The sequence below is a fragment of the Pipistrellus hanaki genome (genome assembly GCF_964339955.1).
Source record: "Pipistrellus hanaki genome assembly, chromosome: 3".
Lineage (NCBI taxonomy): Eukaryota > Metazoa > Chordata > Mammalia > Chiroptera > Vespertilionidae > Pipistrellus > Pipistrellus hanaki.
The window spans coordinates 166832448-166851751 of NC_140505.1; the positions used below are offsets into that span (position 1 = coordinate 166832448).

The window sequence follows — 19304 nt, forward strand, 5'->3', positions numbered from 1 at the left end:
TGACCAGGAACCTTCTGGTGTCCCGATGGAGTCACACTGGCAATGGCATCCTCCCTCTTTTGCTATTAGATGAGGAAACAGGCTGAAAAATTAAATAATTTAGGGTGACTCACATAATGGGTCCAACACCAATTTTCTGCCTAAATCTCACTCTTTTTACTATTTTATTCTTATACAGTCACAGTTCAGTAGAGTGAAACAGACAATTTGAGATATTTCTGGTGAAGATATTTTATTTTCCATAAAAATATAATTGTACAATGCTCTTCAGAGAAAGAAAAATCCCTTCAATGCCCCCAAATACCACGTGGTTTAACAGTAATCTTCCTCTCCCTTAAAACTAAATATGTCATAACAATAAGCAACTTGATTTATTGTGAAACACAGCATTTATGTTTCCCTTTATTTTAACTAAAGGCAGGTCCAGTTTAAACCTACACTTTTTTGTAATAAGCCAAATCAAGTCTATCATAACTCAAAGATGAGAAAAGAAGATGCTAAATGGTGAAGCTGATAAATACTGCCAATTAGCTGGTAAATTGTGATATGAATTTGCTACAATAAGATAGATTCTGATTCAAATACAACAGAAATATTTTAGATAAAACAGGAAAAAAATTTTAAGAATTTCAACCATATCCTAAAACTTGACCTGGTCAGACTTATTCTGTATTATATTCAGTCACCATAGTGTATGGCAGGTCTATGCTAAATGAATGAAAGTTTATGACTGGCCTAAATATACAAACATATTTCCTCCCTTAACTTCCTTTCTGTGGGTAAAAAAGAAAAAGAGAACATCCCTCTGACTCAGAGAGCGAGGACCGCACTGGCCCAGAGGGACAGAGCTCGCTGATCCTCACCCTCCGCCGGGCCCTCTCGGCCTGTCATTCCAGGTACGTGAGGGGTGCTAGGTTTCAGTGTGCTGCGCCCTAACTGAAACGGGGGAAGAAATGCTCCAGCTGTTTTAATCAGTGACGTTTACTGACATGCTTCAAGTGGCCAAAGCGTGCAGCGAGCACAATTCCCAAAGTAATCAAAACACTCCTTTTTAAAGCCAAGAACTTTCTCTTGGTTTTGATCTACTCCAAAATACCCAATCGATAGGTTTAGGAGTAATCTCAAATAAATTGTAATTTACTTTCAACCCCAAATTATCCATCTTCTACCTGACCTGAGGACAGAGGCACTGCTCTTGTAAAGGTACTGGGGCTAAGGGAAAGGGGGTATAGCTCAGATAGATGACCCTGTAATTTAAAATTGCAACCAGAGAAGAAATACTTCAAGCACAATGGAGACATTCGATTGAAGAGCCACATTCATTTTGGAATGTTTGCTTGGAAAACAACTCTTCTGGGGAATTCGAAAGGTACTCAACAAAGTAACAGAATAAGTACATCTTGCTTGGGTTGTTTTGCAAAATAAAAAATATACATTTGAGTAGACCAGATGGCAAAACAGACCCATTACAACCTGAACACTATATTTAAAACACTTAAATTCTGAAAGCCTGAATATTAACAATCCTTTATATTTGTGATCCTAAAAAGACATTAAATACTCTGAAACCCCCCTGTCCACCAAAACATAGAAAGACCCAACACTCTGGGCTAGTGGTATATCAGTAGTCGCACAGGACTGGATTAGAGATCTGAGTCTGCAACCTTTGCACAAGAGATCTTTAGGAACTCAACTAAGGGGAGGCACTTTATTCAAATGCTTAGCCTAAGCGAAAGGGGGTGGGGAAAGTACCTGTTATCTGAAACTATGTGGTCTAGCTCATGTTCCTTCTCACAGAACATTTCATAACAAAACATATTTTGTTTGGAAGCTAAGTATTTGCTTCATTAGAGCCAAGGACAATTATAATTTAGCAGCAATAGAGCACACAACTCCTGATTTAACTATGGGAAAGAAAAGAGAGAGACTCTCAATGGGGAAATCAGAAGATTCCTATCCCGAACCGGTTTGGCTCGGTGGATAGAGCATAGGCCTGCAGACTCAAGGGTCCCAGGCTAGATTCCGGTCAAGGTCATGTACCTTGGTTGTGGGCTCATCCCCATTAGGGGGTGTGCAGGAGGCAGCTGATCAATGCTTCTCTCTCATTGATGTTTCTAACTCTCTCTCCCTCTCCCTTCCTCTCTGTAAAAAAAAATCAATGAAATATATTTTTTAGAAAAAAAGATTCCTAGGTCTATTTGAGTATATCATAGTATGAGGTGGATTCTTCAACCATCCCTCCATTTGTTGGTCAGGGAGAAGTGACTGTCGCTTTGATGGGAACTGGAAAGGACTGCTCTGCCCTTGTGCACCTCCTAGTGTGGCGCTGTGCATAACTCTAGCTCCAGTGTTTCACTCCAGCGTGGAGGCATAGCCGGGCCTGAACCAGATGCACACCTACAGTGTGTTTCGTTCTGGCTCAGAACACATTCATAAGGAAACTCCTGTCAAGGAACAAAGTAAGTGTTCTGGTTATGGCTACAGCCATTAGGTCTATCAGCAGTTTGTCCCTCATTTTGTTCCAGATCTCTTGAGGCAGAAACTCAATCTCAGCAGCTAATTTCAGTCTATTCTCCTTAGGAAAAATTTCCAAGTTAGTTGACTCCACAAGGAAATGTGTATGAACATTCATTCCTGCCCTCCCCACATACACATAGAGACATACAATAGAAACACATACATATGTATACACCCTGGATTGTCAAGATGATGTATGCTGCTGAAATGCCTAAAAGGTTATTTCTTGTTTAAAAATAAAATTTGAACAATCATTCTCCACGTATGGATTAGGCCCTAGCAAACTGTTATAAATACAGTTTGAGAAGACAGCAACAAAAGTTTTAAACAGAGGCTGTCTTGAGGGCTTTCCTGATGGATGCTGTTAACATGTACATTATTTAAAACAGGCATACCATTATGGATTATAAAAATAGAAATGTATATATTGGTTAATACATATTCACAGCTTATGCTGGAATGGCTCACAGGAGAAATCTTGGTTCATGCAGAAAATAGACGTTACTCAAGTACATATAAAGAAATAAAATTAGGTCCTTAAGGCTAAGAACTTAGTCATCAGCCCATTTGGTTTCTCTTTGCAGGGCAATAGAAAACATGAGAGGAGGTGACACCTAAACACACATACAAATACAATTACATGGAAAGAATATAAATTAACCAATAAAGCAATGTGGAGTTAAGGTGCAAAAATACAATCTTTACCCATTTTTCTCTACTCCTGTGTTTTCAAGCATTGCAACATATCAAATGCCATCGGTGGCAATACCAATCAGAATGTTTGTAAATTTTTCTAAGTGTTAAAAGTTGAAGCAAAATCCTTTGAGATCCAGGATCACACATTTGGTAGAAACTGCAGATTTACAGAGATGACTGTGGAGCAGTAGGTAGTAAATGGAGCCAAGAAATACAATCTTGTCTATTCATCTTTCATAGGAATTAGGATATTTACTTCAATCACTGACTCAACATTTTATAAGATCTTCACCCTGAAAAACAAATCAAAGTTACCTATGTAAGAATGGTTTTAAAGTCAATGAAATTTAGTTAATCTGTTTTAAAATGCATAAAAAATCTTTTTAAAGTTTGGTAGCTAGCCCTGGTTGGTGTAGCTCAGTTGGTTGGAGTGTTGTCTCATGCATTGAAGGTCGTGGGTGCAGCTCCTGATCAGGCCATATGCTTGGGTTGCAGGTTTGATCCCTGGTTGGGGAGTGTGGAGCACAGGGGAGGCAACTGATCCATGTGTCTCTCTCACATCGATGTTTCTCTCTATATATTTCCCTTGCCTCCTCTCCAAAAAAAATCAATTAAAAAATTTAAAGTTTGCTATCTACAGAAAGGCTATTTTAAAATACAAACTGAAGGAAAATGGAACCAACTTACCTTTTTTATTTCCTTAATTCAATTTAGATTAAGCAAACATTACCTCATCTAATAAAAGTTAAAAACATGCCAATACTTCAATTTTATAAAGTTTTTTTTTAACAAAAAAATGTTTATGATATTTCCTAATACTATTTCAGGTGCTCCCAAAGCAATCACAATGATGAAGAAATCAATGCCATGACATCTTCATTCTAAAATCTGTATAGTCTCCCTAACAAATGGTGCTGGGACAACTGGATATTCACATGCAAAATAATTAATTTGGACCCCTACCTCATACCATATAGAAAAATTAACTCAAAATGGATCAATGACCTAAATATAAAAGCTAAAACTAAAAACTCATAGAAAAAAACATAAGATCAATCTTCATTATCTTGGATTTGGCGATGGATTGTTATATATGACATACAAGGCAAAGACAATAAAAGAAAAATAGATAAACTGGACTTCCTCCAAATTAAAATCTTTTGTGCACCAAGGGACACTATCAAGAAAAAGAAAATCTACAGAATGGGAGCAATATATGAAAATCATATATTTGGTAAGAGAATCCAGAATACATAAAGAACTCTTACAACTGAACAACAAAATGAAAACGAACTCAATTAAAACATGGGCAAGGGACTTAAAGAGACATTTCTTCGAAGGAGATATACACATGGCCAACAAGCACATGAAGAGATGCTCAACATCATTAGTCATTAGGGCAATGCGAATCCAAACCACAATCAGGCACCACACCCACTAGGAAGGCTATAGTTTTTAAAAATGGAAAATAAAAAGTGTTGAAAAGATGTAAAGAAATAGGAAGCTCCATATATTGCTGGTGAGAGTGTAAAATATTTCAATCACTGTGGAAAACTGTGTGATTCCTGGAAAAGTTAAATATAGAACTGCCATATGTTCTAGCAATTGCACTTCTAGGTATATACACAAAAGAATTGAAAACAGTTACTCACACACTTGTACATACATGTTCATAGCAGCACTGTTCACAGTAGCCAAGAGGTAGAAATAAAAATCCATAAATGAATGAATGGATAAACAAGTTGTGGTTCCATATACAAAGGGGTATTATACAGCCATAAAATGGAATGAAGAACCGGTATGAGCTACAATGTGGATAACCTTGAAAACATTATGCTAAGTAAAAGAAGCCAGACACAGAAAGTCACATGCTGGAGGACCCATTTATACGAAATGTCCAGATTAGGTAAATTCATAGACACAAAGCAGATTCATAGCTGCCAGGGGCTGGAGGGCGAGGGTAATAGTGAGTAACTGCTCTAATGAGCTTAGGGTTTTCTTTTGGAGTGATGAAATGTTTTGTAACTAGATAGAGGTGGTGGTTGCACAACATTTTAGATGTAATAAATGCTTCTGAATTGTTACTTTTAAAATGTTAATTTTATGTTATGTGACTTTTGCCTTAATAAAAAAAATTTTTATAGTGATGGGCCACTATATAAGACTCAGCCTGGACTAGGTGAGGAGCTGGCACATACACCTCTGCTATTTCTTCACCTATAAAATAATATAGGTGAAGAAATAGCAGAGGTGTAACACCTTCACATAATTATTGGAGGAAATGCTTAAGTGAAAATACTTTGTAAAATGTAATGCAATATACAAATAAAAGGTATTACTATTAACAATAGCTAGAATGGTATACTCCTATTTATGGAGTAGGTCAACTTAATAAAAAAAAATATTTCCATAAATTTATCAGTTGCACTTTATAGACCCCATGTAAAATGCATTTCAGTATTTATAATCTAATCATTTCAATTGCTTATTAGTATACTAGAGGTCTGGTACACGAAATTTGTGCACAGGGATGAAGGGGGGTCCCCTCAGCCCAGTCTTTACCCACTCCAATCCGGGATCCCTTGGGGGATGCTCAACATCTGACTTAGGCCTATTCCTGGGGATTGGGCCTTAACTGGCAGTTGGGACATCCCTCTCACAATCCGGGACACTGGCTCCTAACTGCTCACCTGCCTGCCTACCTGATCGCTTCTAACTGCCTCTGCCTGCCGGCCTGGTTGCCCCCAAGTGCACCCCCACCCCACGCCAGCTTGGTCGCCCCTAACTGCCCCCACTGCTGGCCTGGTCAACCCTTACTACCCCCCACCCCACTGGCCTGGTTGCCCCTGACTGCCCCTCTCTGCCAACCTGGCTGCCCCCAACTGCCCTCCCCAGCTTGCCTGGTGACCCCACACAGCCTGTTGTTACTGTGAGGGTGTCCTGACCAATTTGAATACTACCCTTTTATTAGTATAGATTATAAACATCAACATTTTATTTATTTAAAGATAAATACAGAGGGAAAAAGTCATACAGAGACAAATGATCAATAGAAATCCTACCTTAAGACCCTCCTCTACCTAAATAGAAACTCTCCAGGTATTATACTCACAGGAATTGGTGTTAGCGTCTGTTTTTCCAACCTTCAAGTGCCTGCTTGAGTTCTGCTGAGACTTGTTCTGCTCTTCTCCAGTCAGTAGGGCCTTTATTTCAGAAGGGATTTTTCCTTGGTCCATTGCCATACACCACTGCTTATACTGAAATATATGAAACATATTTAAGTAAAATTTTACTAGTCAGAGTTCAGGAACCACTGTTGAAATGCTAAGAACTCCCATGGTCAACAAGTCAAATTGGCTGCTGGGAATTCCATCCTTCATTGTACTTCCTATTTCCAACCTAGGACATGGATGAAGCCTACCATCTTTCACAAGAGGGTGAAAAACTGCTGCTGAATCTTCTGATGACATACTGGAATATTGCTTAGATTAAAAAAGGCCCCGCTGGTTAAAAGACTGTCTCCTCACAGTGTGCTACCAATTAGAATTCATCTCTTTTGGCTAAATGATCACATTATTACTTCTACTCCTAAAATAAATACTTTTGTAATTCCCTTCTCTCTTTCATAAGCATTCATTAAACATCTGCTTTCTTTTTTATAATATATTTTTATTGATTTCAGAGAGGGAGAGGGAGAGGGAGAGAGAGATAGAAACATCTATGAGAGAAAATCATCGATTGGCTGCCTCGTGCATGCCCCCAACTGGGGACAGAGTCCACAACCCGGGCATGTGCCCTTGACCAGTATGGAGCCCGGGATCCTTCATCCACGCTCTATCCACTAAGCCAAACCAGCTAGGGCATCTACTTTCTACCAGAGTGTATACTAGGAATTAGGGTATGCAAAGATTAAATACTCCAAAGACTATGCCTTCAAGTGGCTTACATTACAGAAGGTGAGAAATAATTATAGCATAAGTCAAATTCAATATACTGAAAAAATATTACTGAATAGTGTATATCTGAACTCTCTTTATACCCCAACCTTATTTTCATATCTTCTAAAAAGTGGAGGTAGCCTGTCCTACTTTTGTAATGACCAAAGTACTATTTATTATCTCTCTCTTCTCCAACCTGTCACCTCCTCCCTTGAGCTCACAGAAACGGGGTTTCTATTCTCTTACATTTCTACAACCACCACCCAAAATTTGAATAAATAAATGAAAGAATGAAACATGCCAAATAAATAAATGTTTAAACAAATGGTATCATACTATTCATATTGTAGCATATTGTTATATTGCTTTTTCTACTTAGCCATATATTGTAAATGTTTTTCTATATTAATAAACATATAGGTGTACTATGATTTTTATTGGGTGCAAAGTAGTCCAATATATGAATGTGCTATCATTTATTTAACCAACCCATTATTGTACATTTGAGTTATTTTCCATTATTTTCCTATCATAAACAATCCCTCAATGAAATAGTAATGTACATTCCACTCCTACTAGTAGTGTATGAAAATGCTTATTTGCCCACATCCTGAACGACCAATAAATATGCTTTCCCATGTCTGTCAAATGGATTTATAGGTGAAAACTGGTTTCTTCGTGTTGTAATGCTTTGACTGTGAAGCTTACGTTGATTTTTTTCACGTATTTATTGACAGACTTTCTTACCATTTCCAGTTCCTCTCTGAGGGCACATATGGCTCTTTCCCGGCTGGATACCAATTCTTCCAAATACTGATACCTCAGTTTCTTTCTGGCCCGGCATTCTCTTGCACTCTGCCGGCTCCTCTCAAGTTTTGCCTTCAAGTCAATTTTGGCTGGCTTCCGGCCACGTTTGCCAGGCTTCTTTACTTTGCCTCCAATCACCTTCAGCAAAAGAGACAAGAAATAATTTTTTTGTCTTAGTTCTGTGTCTAGGAAAGTGACTATGCCTGCATACTAGCATGGAAAATATTTATAAATAATAAATAAATGAAGAATGGAACTAAAAAAGCATAATCCCATCAAATGCCTTATGAGGCTTTGCTTCATAATTTGTTTTCCTGGTACCTTTGATACCATGAATTTGCAAGAAGAAATAATGTAAGTTTTTATTATTTCTTTAATAATAAACTTCAAATAGCTTAACAATAAACTTTATAAGCCATATGTAACTGAAAGATTGCCAAATTTTTATTGACTTGATAAAATAATAAGTTAAAAAAATCAATATTCAAAATTGTAAGTTCACTATGACCTCAAAGAAGAAAGGATGTTGGTCAACGAATATTTCTCTGATGGGTATGATTTTTCTCACCTGTATTTTTAATGATTTTTAAATGTTTACAATTAGAAAAACAAAATTTGTATGTAAAATTATGTATATATAAAAACAAATAGGTATCCTAAGCAATTTGACAATAAATTTCCTCTTCAAATGTGTTGAGCTCAAAGAAACACATAGGCAGTCCCTGAAATCCTCAGGGTACTTCTCTTCTGCCTTTATCTATTATTTTTTTAAAAAGTAATTCTTGCCAAAACTGGTTTGGCTCAGTGGATGGAGCGTCCGTCTGTGGACTGAAGAGTCCCGGGTTCGATTCCGGTCAGGGGCACGTACATTGGTTGCGGGCACATCCCCGGTGGGGGGTGTGCAGGAGGCAGCTGGTCGATGTTTCTCATCAATGTTTCTAGCTCTCTATCCCTCTCCCTCTCTCTCTGTAAAAAGTCAATAAAATATATTTAAAAAAAATAAAAATAATTCTTTATTGTTGAAAGTATTACATATGTGTGTGTCCCCCCCCGCCCCCCCCCGGCCTGTCCCTCCCCGCAGGCCTTCAGCACTCTACTGTCTGTGTCCATGGGCTATGCACATATGCATACATGGCTTCTCTCCTGCCTTTAGAAACCCATAATTATAGTAAAATCTCCTACACTGTCTCAGGAGATTTCTACCTGATATTCATTTACCTGCATAGGCACAGGTTTCTGGTGACAGGCAAAGTAATTTAATCTCCTTCATTATTTAGCTTTGGAACCTCCCCATGTCCTTACACAAGATGTAACCATGAGGTTGATGATGTTTTACATACATGAGCCTGAACTTACACATCAAATAAATTTTTTTTTTAAAAGAAGTCCTTTGAAAGGCGGGGCGCGGGGGGGGGGGGGGGCGGTACCTTTATTCCAATGAACAAATTTGTTTGGAAAGTGCTCAGGAGCCAATTTCTGACAAGCCACAATACAATATGCTTTTAGAAGAGGCTAATGTTATTTTAGAGCAATAGATTTTTCTTTAAATTCCCAAACAACTGGATTATCCACTCTGTTTATCGAACAAGGTTCTGAATGATGTCCTGTTCTTTCTGAAAGTTACCCTCGGAGAATAAAAAGTACACGGAAAGTAATATTTTGGAGGCTTTGGAGGCCATTGTAAAAGAGAAGATGCAAATCAAACGCTGACAAGTCATTAGAATACCTGTAGAAATCTTCCCAGGTAACAAAACTCAAAGGATTTGTTTGAAATCACTATTAATATCACACACTAACAATGCCCTATAAAAATCAGATCATTACTAAGTATCATGGTTGGGTCAAGAAAAACCACACTTTAAATGTGGATCAGCCACATTTACCAGACCCTGTTTTATAACATGATGGTTAGCCACTGCATCTAGCGTTTTATAGGATGGCTCTGAAATGGAACTGAAGAGGGAAAAAGTCTTTCCTTCCCACCAGCATCTTGAAAGCTAGCTGCTTCAGTACTACTCCCAAATTAGTTTCAACTTTTCAAAAACTGGTCTTTTAAAGCTATTCTATTCTGCATCATCATGTCTTTGTTCCAATATAATAATATATATCTCAGGAAATTTTCCCTCAGGGTCAAATATTTGATTAGCAATTCTAGGATGACTAGTTGATCCAAATATTACCCTGGGCTAAATTATGCTTATCAACTGCACAATTTTATTTATTTAAATATATTTTATTGATTTATTACAGAGAGGAAGGAAGAGTGATAGTTAGAAACATCGATGAGAGAAAAACATCGACCAGCCTCCTCCTGCACACCCCCCACTGGGGATGTGCCCGCAACCAAGGCACATGCCCTTGACCAGAATCAAACCGGGGACCTTTCAGTCCGCAGGCTGACGCTCTATCCACTGAGCCAAACCAGTTTCGGCTCAACTGCACAATTTTAATAAAGTATTGTGAAATCGCCTTAAATAAAACAAAGTGTACTTGCTTTGCTACAGCTTTTAAAAAACAATATATTTACAGTGGAAACTCCTGTCTATAGAGAAATAAATGGTAACCACATCTATTCTTTATGTTGTAAAATGAGTCATCACACAACACTATCTATATTGCCGATTTTAATTAATGCAGGAGTGGCTGCTTTGAGAAGCCAACAAGAGAACACAGAGTACTTCACAGATTTCATTGATTTCTGAAACACACCTAGCACAGTCATAAAAATCAAACAAAAGTTATAACCCTTTGTTTAGTTTTCATGGTAGCAAAATATTTAAATTGGAACTATTTTATTCCCTCTTTTATTAGAAAGGCAGAGTAAATTAATCCAGGGTTCCTGTATTTTATATCACCTCCTGTAAAATTACATTTTAAGTCACATAACACCACCTCTCTAGCTTAACTTTTCCTCAGGAATAAATAAAATTTTTGGCTTTTGTTGCAAGCTAAAACTTCATCAGTGTACAGTTTTCAAGAGTCAAGTATATCACAGAATTATTTTAAATTTTAAGTGTAATAATGTGTGACAGCACTTTGTAAAGGAAAGGTTATTATACACATGTAGGTTACTATACTAGGTTGCCAACTACAGTAGTTAATGAAACTTTATATATTTCATAAGCCATAAAGATGGCAGGACGAATAGGGGAAGTTAATTAGAAACTAGGAACCAGAAACTAAAACTGAAACCAACCTCACAAATTCCTTAAATATCCCTGGGCCAAAAATCATTTGTACCTATGTTTCATAAAATTTTCACAAACCCAGTGATAACCACAGTGCCCCCTTGCTTTCTCCTATTTCTTCTGTGAGGAAGCTTTTTTCCTCACCTGTATTTTTTATGATTTTCGAATGTTTCTAATTTATGTGTTCAAAAAGCCTGGGAATTAAGAAAAAAACGACTGGATTCAGCCAAGAGAGAGTTCCTGATAATTCTGAATTTAGCCATTACAGAGAAAGACAGGATAGTTTGCAAAGGTCTGAGCGTAGAGGGCACAGGCTTCCCAGTCAACAGGTTTAACTTCCGCAGGAAGAGGGGGCATGACTATAGCTGCAGGCTCTTTAGGGGCTTATGAGAAGAGGAGGTTTCCAGGGTCCAGATTAAATCCTGTTTCAAAGGGGCTTGAGTCACTTTATGTCACAAGAACAACATAAATTCAGGGCTAAATTGGGGGGTGCAGAGAGGAGCACACACAGTGGACAAGGCCTTGACTTAGGCACTCTACATGTTCTCTCATTCAGGTGAGATAAACCCTACAATCCTCATCTTTTTCAGGGAAAGGGGAACAATAACTCATTCATTCAAACACTGTCAAACTCTAGGAATATCAATATAAGATAGGGTCCTTACTTTTAATGTATTTAGACTTGTGAAACATAGCAGATAGAAAAAAAAAACCAATAATATTATAAATGGCAGGATAATTGTATCTGCAGGAGTGCTGGTAGTGGATACACATGCAGATATGCATAGCGATCTCTTTATTGCATAGATGACCAATTTCTTTTTTTAATGACAAAATTTTAGCTCAGAGATTTTCAATGTCAGAGAAGGGGCTAAACCCAAGTCCTCTGATTTGCATTATAGCAACTTGTCATACGATAACTCACTGTCATATGATAACTCACTGTCATCAAGCATGACTATTCTCCCTAGGTTCCTAGGTAATACTCTTTAACTTGCACATATAGTTCCCCAAAAAGGCTCTACCAAAAACTGACAGGTGTTAAGTACACACTGCTATATTAATGCTACGTAGTCATTCATTTAATCCAGCTCACTGTGGCATTAGGCACCTGGGAAGGCAGTGGTGAGGTTAACAAACCTGTTCATTTTATGCTTCCTTGAAATTTTTGTTGTGACTCTCCACACCCACCCACTGTAGTCATGCCAATTTATTACTTTATAAAATCTCCTCCTCTCTATTCCTACCACCTACATTAGGCAGGGATCTCAGGGATTATTACAATAGGTTCCCAATGGGTCTCCCTCCCTCTCTCCCCGCTTCCCTAGTTAATCCATCTTGCAAAGAGCTGCCAAAGGAACCTTTCTTTTCAGCTTACGATGATCGAATTTTTAATTTAGTGTATTTTGGTGTGTTTTAAGGGTAACACCTGATCATTACAGGGAGGGTGAACTTTAATGGCCCTTTGGCCATGTCACTCCCAAGCTCAAGCGAAGACCTTTGGCTCAGCACTGCTTACTAGGTCACCACATCCAGCATGTGAGTTTCCTGTGGCTGCTGTAACCATTACCACAAACTTGGTGGCTTAAAATAACTTTAATGTCCCTTTACAGAAAATTGGCCAATTCCTGCTCTAGCTTGGGACAGAATACTTATTTGCAGCTGCAATAAGCTTTAGAACAGGATATTCCCTTTCCCTGATTTTCTGGGGGACTCCTATTCTTCCTTACAGGTTCATTCCTACTGTGTGAACCATGGCTGACATACCCAAACCATTAGGCATCCATTCCAGTGCCCCGAAACCACTTTGCCTCTACTGCCCTCATTTCTTACTTCACTATATTGTAATTATCTTCCTATGTGTCTGCCTTGCCCACTGAAATGTAAGCTCCAAAGAATAGTTATGAACTCTTATTGACCTTTGTATCTCTACTGTCTAGCACAGTGCCTGTACATATTCAGTGTCCAACAAATGTCTGATAATTAAAAAAATAAAAATAAACTTTTCTGAGAAGAGCAAAACATTATTTAAACTTCAATTTCAATTGGTTTGTGTAGTAATAAAATTACCCCTTAGGGTTAAACTATCTGTAGAGGCAACCTGGTTAAAATGTTCATGTAACCTAGATGGGAAAGGCAGGCACATTAAAATATTAATATCTGCTGTCAGGTATTTATTTAGTAGATGAGCTGGCTCTTCTGTGTTAGTCTTGTGGAAAGTATTGATGGAGTAGAAAAACAGAAAAGGCAGAATATGTCTGAGCATTGTGGTGCTTCCAAGGAGGGTAGCTCCAACTGGAAAGGAAGGCTAAGGAGCCAATAGTGGGGGACTTCAAGGGCCAAAGCTCAGGTCTGGGAATGTCAGAGATTTTTTTTGACCAACTTAAAAATTTTTGCAAGAACTAGCACTAGTCACAACAACCGAATGGAACAAAAGAACCTGTCTTCTAACCTAAGGAAGATGTAAGAAACCTCACTTTCAGGTGACTGTGGGTTAAGCAGGTGGAAAGGAAGTATGGAGGCGAACAGTAGCCCACAGAAACATACTGTAACAAACAGCTGGCCACCCTCTCATCAGTACCTCAATTGGAACTTGATGCCCTACACTGTCAGGGTGGGCAAAAAAGCATGGTGGTCTTTTATCAATTTACTAGAGGTCCGATGCATGAAGATTTGTGCAAGAATGGGCCTTCCTTCCCCTGGTTGTTGGCACCGCGTTTCCGCTCCAGCCTTCCCATGCTGCCCAGAGGCCCCGAGCAGCTGGAGTGATGTGAAATGCCTGCTTCCTGCCCTACCTCCAGCCCCTTGGCACCTGTGTATGCTAATTAACATGCCAGCTTTGTTGACTTAATTTGCATACTCACTCCTGATTGGCTGGTGGGTGTCACGAAGGTACAGTCAATTAGCATGTTACTCTTTTATTAGGTAGATAGTCTGCGGCAAGAACATATCTGGTCTAGGATATTTCAATTTACTCATTCATTCATTCAATAAACATAAAAGTCGAATATAAAACACGAACCTTCTGTTTATGATCAAAGCCTCTGAAAAGACCACATTTCAATTTTCTTTGTAACTGAATGGGGCAGGTCAGGGAGAAAAGGCTTTCATAAGAACAAGCACTCTTTTGTAGAGGTGGACATGCAGGTGGGCTCAGGAGACTTCCTTTCTCACATAATCTGACAGTTTAGAGCAACGGTTGCCAACCTTTCGGACCTCACGGACCACCAGTGGTCTGCGGACCAGCGGTTGGTAACCGCTGGTTTAGGGCACAGTTTAAGTTCACTTCATGTCCCATCCCATTGCACCTATCCCATTTGGGGGCATAGTTAGGAGCAAAGGATAGTGCAGGAGTAAACAGAACCGCAAAAATTACACAACAGTATGCACTTAAGAATTAGTAAAATGTGCCCTCGCTGGTTTGGCTCAGTGGATAGTGCATGGGCCTGGGGACTGAAGGGTCCCTGGTTCAATTCTAGTCAAGGGTTGTGGCTCAATCTCCAATAGGGGATGTGCACAAGGCAGCAGATCAATTATTCTATTGTTGATGTTTCTATCTCTCTCTCCCACTCTGAAATCAATTAAAATATTTTTAAAAAAGAACTAGTAAAAGGAGCATGTTAGGTGCCTACTACCCTATGCTGAGGACCAAGGAAGTTATTTTGAGGTAATACAATAATGATAACATTTTTTTGAGTGTCTATTGTGTTATAGTTTGTACTCGAGGCATTATTTCTAATCCTCAACAAAGCCTGTGAAGAAGGTGGCATTTAATTAACGTTTAATTTTAAGTTAAAATTAAAATAACTTAGCCAAGATTTATTCCTTCCTAACTAACCTAATAGAGATCTACTCAGTATTTGAACTCTGCTACTTAGCACTTTCCCAAGCCCTGTTTTAGATATCCAATATAGCTCTTGCTTTATTTTTCCTATTTGTTATCATCTGCATACTCTGGCTGGCTGGCTGAACGAAACACATTAATGAAGTCCAGGTACATGAGGGCATTCTCTGTAATGACACTCTGTTCCAATTCAATTCAATCATTAATGACAACCAGTACTCTATGCCGTATCAGGCACAATCCTAGACACTTGGGAGGCAAAGCTGCACCCACATTCAGATTTGTCCTGCTCTTACTCCAGGAGGCAGAATGTGGAGAGCTCTTGGCAAACTCATTCATCACCACTGATGAAAACAACTCGGGATACAGAATCTTTATAAAGGGCGGACCTCCCATTATCATCAACCGTTTCTTGACCCGCTCATTCAAATACTGCCTTTCTATCATTGCTGCTCCTGCTCGCTTCATCCTCTTCCTGTCGCCCTGCCCTAGCTGTCAGTGTTTGTCATCCTGTGTGCTCTCACCAGCTCTGCTCCCACACTCCCAAGCCCCAGTCCTCACCACCTTCCCTTCAGGGAGCAATGGAACCTGAGACTCCATCACCCATACATAATGTGAGGAAGAAGTGTGTTATGTGTGTGAGTATGGATGTCTGTATGTACTAGGAAGACAATAGTTTTGTAGGACTGCAACAGAGAAAGGCAGACCTTGGACCTGCCAAAGCCTTATTACTTAAGGGCTGTTTCACAGTCTGACTTCGGAAAGCAGCCCAGTCTTTCTGTACATGACACTTAAATATTACTCACCCAAACCTATGACATGCAGTCAAGGTGAAAGTAGTGTGTTCACAGGGACACTATTCATCCACTGACATATGAAATGGATTTTACTTTCCACACTTATTAAAGATTTAAGAAACTCAAGGTTTCTAAATTGTTTCATAAAAACAATGAATTGATAAAGTGAAAACCCAATTTATTTTGTGTACCTGGAAAACCCTAGAGGAAGTAAGTTATGAATAGTCTACCCCCATAACTTAATTTCACTCTTCTGGGCAAAACAAAATAAAATTTTATACCCTCTAATAGTTTGCTTGTTTTAGAAATAACTCCTAGGTGACTTTATAGGGAAGTAAAATAACTCAAAATCTTAAGCATTTTTCTTGGACTTCTTTGAGATTATTGAAGACTTTGAGAAAGTTATTAAATGTTTCAAAGGTGTGAAAAGGAAACAACTGAAAATGATGTAGACTATTCTGTGAGAACAATATGTTATTTTGGCATTCTTAAAGAGTTATAGCATGATTTTTCTGGGAAAGATAATGGATACAGTATGTGGATTTAATTTCTAAATTAACACTGAAGAGCAAGCTAGCAGAAGCTCTCTGGAAAAGTTATTTTCTGATTTTTCTGGAATGTTTAGAACTCCCCCTCTCAGTCTGGGAAAGACCACTGCCTATTAGGTGGGGCTTACTACTTCACAAGCAGACTGCTTCTCTAGGTGAGTCCCAATTCCAGAGTACTGTGCTGGACTTTCCCTTCTATCCCTTTTCTCAGAGCCTTCTGCCGGAACAGGAAGAGGAGATCATGTAGAACAACACAAGCAGCACAGAGAAGCTGGAAATCTTTTCAGTCTCTCTGATTGACAGGTGAAACCAAAACTGGACAGCAGCAAAAATGTTCCTGGTTACCTGGAAGGGGAAAGGGACACTCAAACCAAGAATAAGACTACCTCCAGCATCATGCTGGAGAGTGTAGAAAGTCAGACCTCTGGATAGCAGAGGGAAGGAGCAAGTCCCACTTCAAAAATTGGCCATTTCTGGAAGTCTGATGATCAATAAGCTGACCATCCCTATCTCCATGAAATAAAACTGGTCAACACTAATGTGGATAGACATAAAGACAAAAAGGTTACACACATGTGAATGACCAATCATGAACACTGCTCTTATCATCACAAGGATAACTGATTTGGATAGAGAAAGGGGGTTACAATGGGTTATTAGCGATCGATTTAACAAGAAAGAATTCACTACGTTTCTTTGGGAAGGCTTTCCAGAGGAGGTTAGCTTCCAGACTCTGGACGAATAGCAACAGGAGCTCAGCAAAGTGTTCCAACCAACCACAGGAAAATAGCTCAGAGGGGGAGTGAACTGATTATATGAATGGGGCATTGAGTAAAGGGCGCAGGAGAGAAGAAAGGGGAACAGTCAAGGGAAATAGGGCTGGTTCAGGGTGTCCTAGTTAAATATCTCCCAACTAGAGAAAGCCGGGGCGGGGGCAAGGGAAGGCAAAAAAGGGAAAGCAAAAATAATTCCTTCACTGATCTCGGTAGGCAAGTCAAGGGACTGGGGTTGGCACTACCTGGAAAAGCTGACACACAGGCTTTTGCCCTGAGAGTGAACAGTTCCCGGAGGAGAGGGCCCCTTTTGGAAGAACACGGCCCGCTGCCTCCTGAGTTCCTGGGTGGGTGGGGGCCCTTGGGTGCTAGCTGAAGGCGCGGGGGCAGCTCAGGCAGGTGCTTCTTGGGTGCTGGCACGGACTACAGAGCTAAAGCTCAGCGGCGGGACCCGCACTCAGCTTAGCGACAAGCAGGCGGCGGCGGCGGCGGCAGCTGCGCGTGCAAACCACAGGACTTACCTTACTGTCATCCATCTCGGCAGGCAGGCCAGCCTGGCCAGGCGCTCCCTCCCCCAGCCCTCCCAGCTCCGCCGGCCGGGCCCGGCCCGGCCCCCGCCCCGGGGGAAGAAGGGGGTATGGTTCTGACTGCCTCCTCTCGCCTAACAGTTCGCTTCCCTGATGCCACCGTCACGGGGAGGATGAGGGACCAGTTCAGGAATGGCAGAGCGGACCCTGGAGGCGGCCCAGAACGCCTCCCTTCGCCGCCACCGCCCCCTCCGCCCCCTCCATGACAGTCTGGGTGTGTTTACAGGCGCCCTGGAGAGCTGCCGGGACACTGGGGTGGGCGGGGGGAGAGGCACGCGCGGAAGGGCCCCCTCCGGCCGCCGTAGCACCGCGGGGTTCTGGGGATTGTAGTTTTCCTGTACCCCAGTCTGTACGCGGCAGACGAGGAAGGGAACTACAATGTCCACAAGGCTTCCGCCAGGCGTCTGTTTTCCTCCGGCTGCGAGCATTGAGAGGGCGGGACCGGGCGGGGTCGGGCTGGAGGCCCTTACTGCGTTTCCCACAATCGCTCCCTGGGAGGTTTGGGCCTCGGGACCCCAGCGGCTTGGGCACCGGGAGGAAGGAGTCTGGGGCCCTATGGAGGCAGCCCTGAGGTGGGGACCCCCAGGACCCCCGGGAGGATTCTTATTGAAAAGGTGCGGCTGCTTCGGGAAACCATTTGGAGGTTCCTTCCGATATTAGAGTTACCATATGGCCGGCAATTCCCGGAGAAATGGGAACACATGTCCGCATGAAAACTTGCACATGACTGTCCTGTCCTAGAAACTTTGTTCATAATAGTCCGAAGGTGGAAGCAAACCAAGTGTCCTTCAGTGGATGAGTGAATATGGCCAATTGTAGCGTCTTGTTAGGAATAGTACCAGACCCTAAAGAGGAACGAAGTATTGATAACGTGCTACAATGTGGATAAGCCTGGGAAAACATGCAAAAATGAAAGAAGCCAGACAAGAAAGCCAGCCACATATGGTAGATTTTACTTATAAAGAAATGTCCAGAATAGGTAAGTTTAAAGAAACAGACAGTTGAGTGGTTGGCGGGGGCAAGGGTTGGGGAACAACAGGGAGGAAGGGGAGCTGGGTTGGGGAAGTGATGGTTAATGGATCCTGGATTTCTTTTTGAGGTGATGAGATGTCCTCAGATTGATTTGGGGGTGGCTGCACAGCCCTGTAAATATGTTAAAACCCCACTTATATATATTTTTAAATGAGTACATTTTATGGTGTGTGGATTATATCTCAATAAAGCCATTTAAAAAATGAGTGTACTTGTGCCCTCCTGGTTTAATAAAGTCCGTGAGCTCGTTGTTGTATTAGCCTATATCAGGCCATTGAGGACTTAACAAAAGTTGTATGTTCATTAATGTTATTCTGAAGAGCCCTTTGATTCCTTTCACACTCTTCCAAAATTCAATTTGAGATAGAGTTCCCAGATTCAGCAGTAAGTATACAGGACAGTCACTTACAATTGGATTTTCAGAATAATACCGTTTGTAGTATAAGTATGTCCCATGTAATATTTGAGACACATTCTTACTTAAAAAAAAAAAAAAAAGGATTTGTTCTTTGTCTGAAAATGAAAATTAACTGGGTGTCTCCTGTTTTATTTGGCAACTCCAAATTGAGTAAGAGTA

General features: G+C 40.4%; 1 protein-coding gene across 1 annotated transcript; it reads right to left on the reverse strand.

Annotated features, from left to right (window-relative positions):
• Positions 1-215: 215 nt before the first annotated feature.
• CREBL2 (cAMP responsive element binding protein like 2) lies at positions 216-17943 on the reverse strand. The gene is made up of 4 exons (XM_084877675.1): positions 17630-17943; positions 7899-8096; positions 6326-6470; positions 216-3506 (listed from the first exon to the last, which is right to left on the reverse strand). The coding sequence occupies exons 1-4, from the start codon at positions 17642-17644 to the stop codon at positions 3502-3504; spliced, it is 363 nt and encodes a 120-aa protein (XP_084733801.1). The 5' UTR covers positions 17645-17943; the 3' UTR covers positions 216-3501.
• Between the last annotated feature and the right edge of the window lie 1361 nt (positions 17944-19304).

Coding starts and splice junctions, on each gene's coding strand:
- CREBL2 (XM_084877675.1), bottom strand. Junction 6,471..7,898: donor TCAGAGAGGAACTGGAAATG/GTAAGAAAGTCT, acceptor CATATATTTCAG/TATAAGCAGTGGTGTATGGC.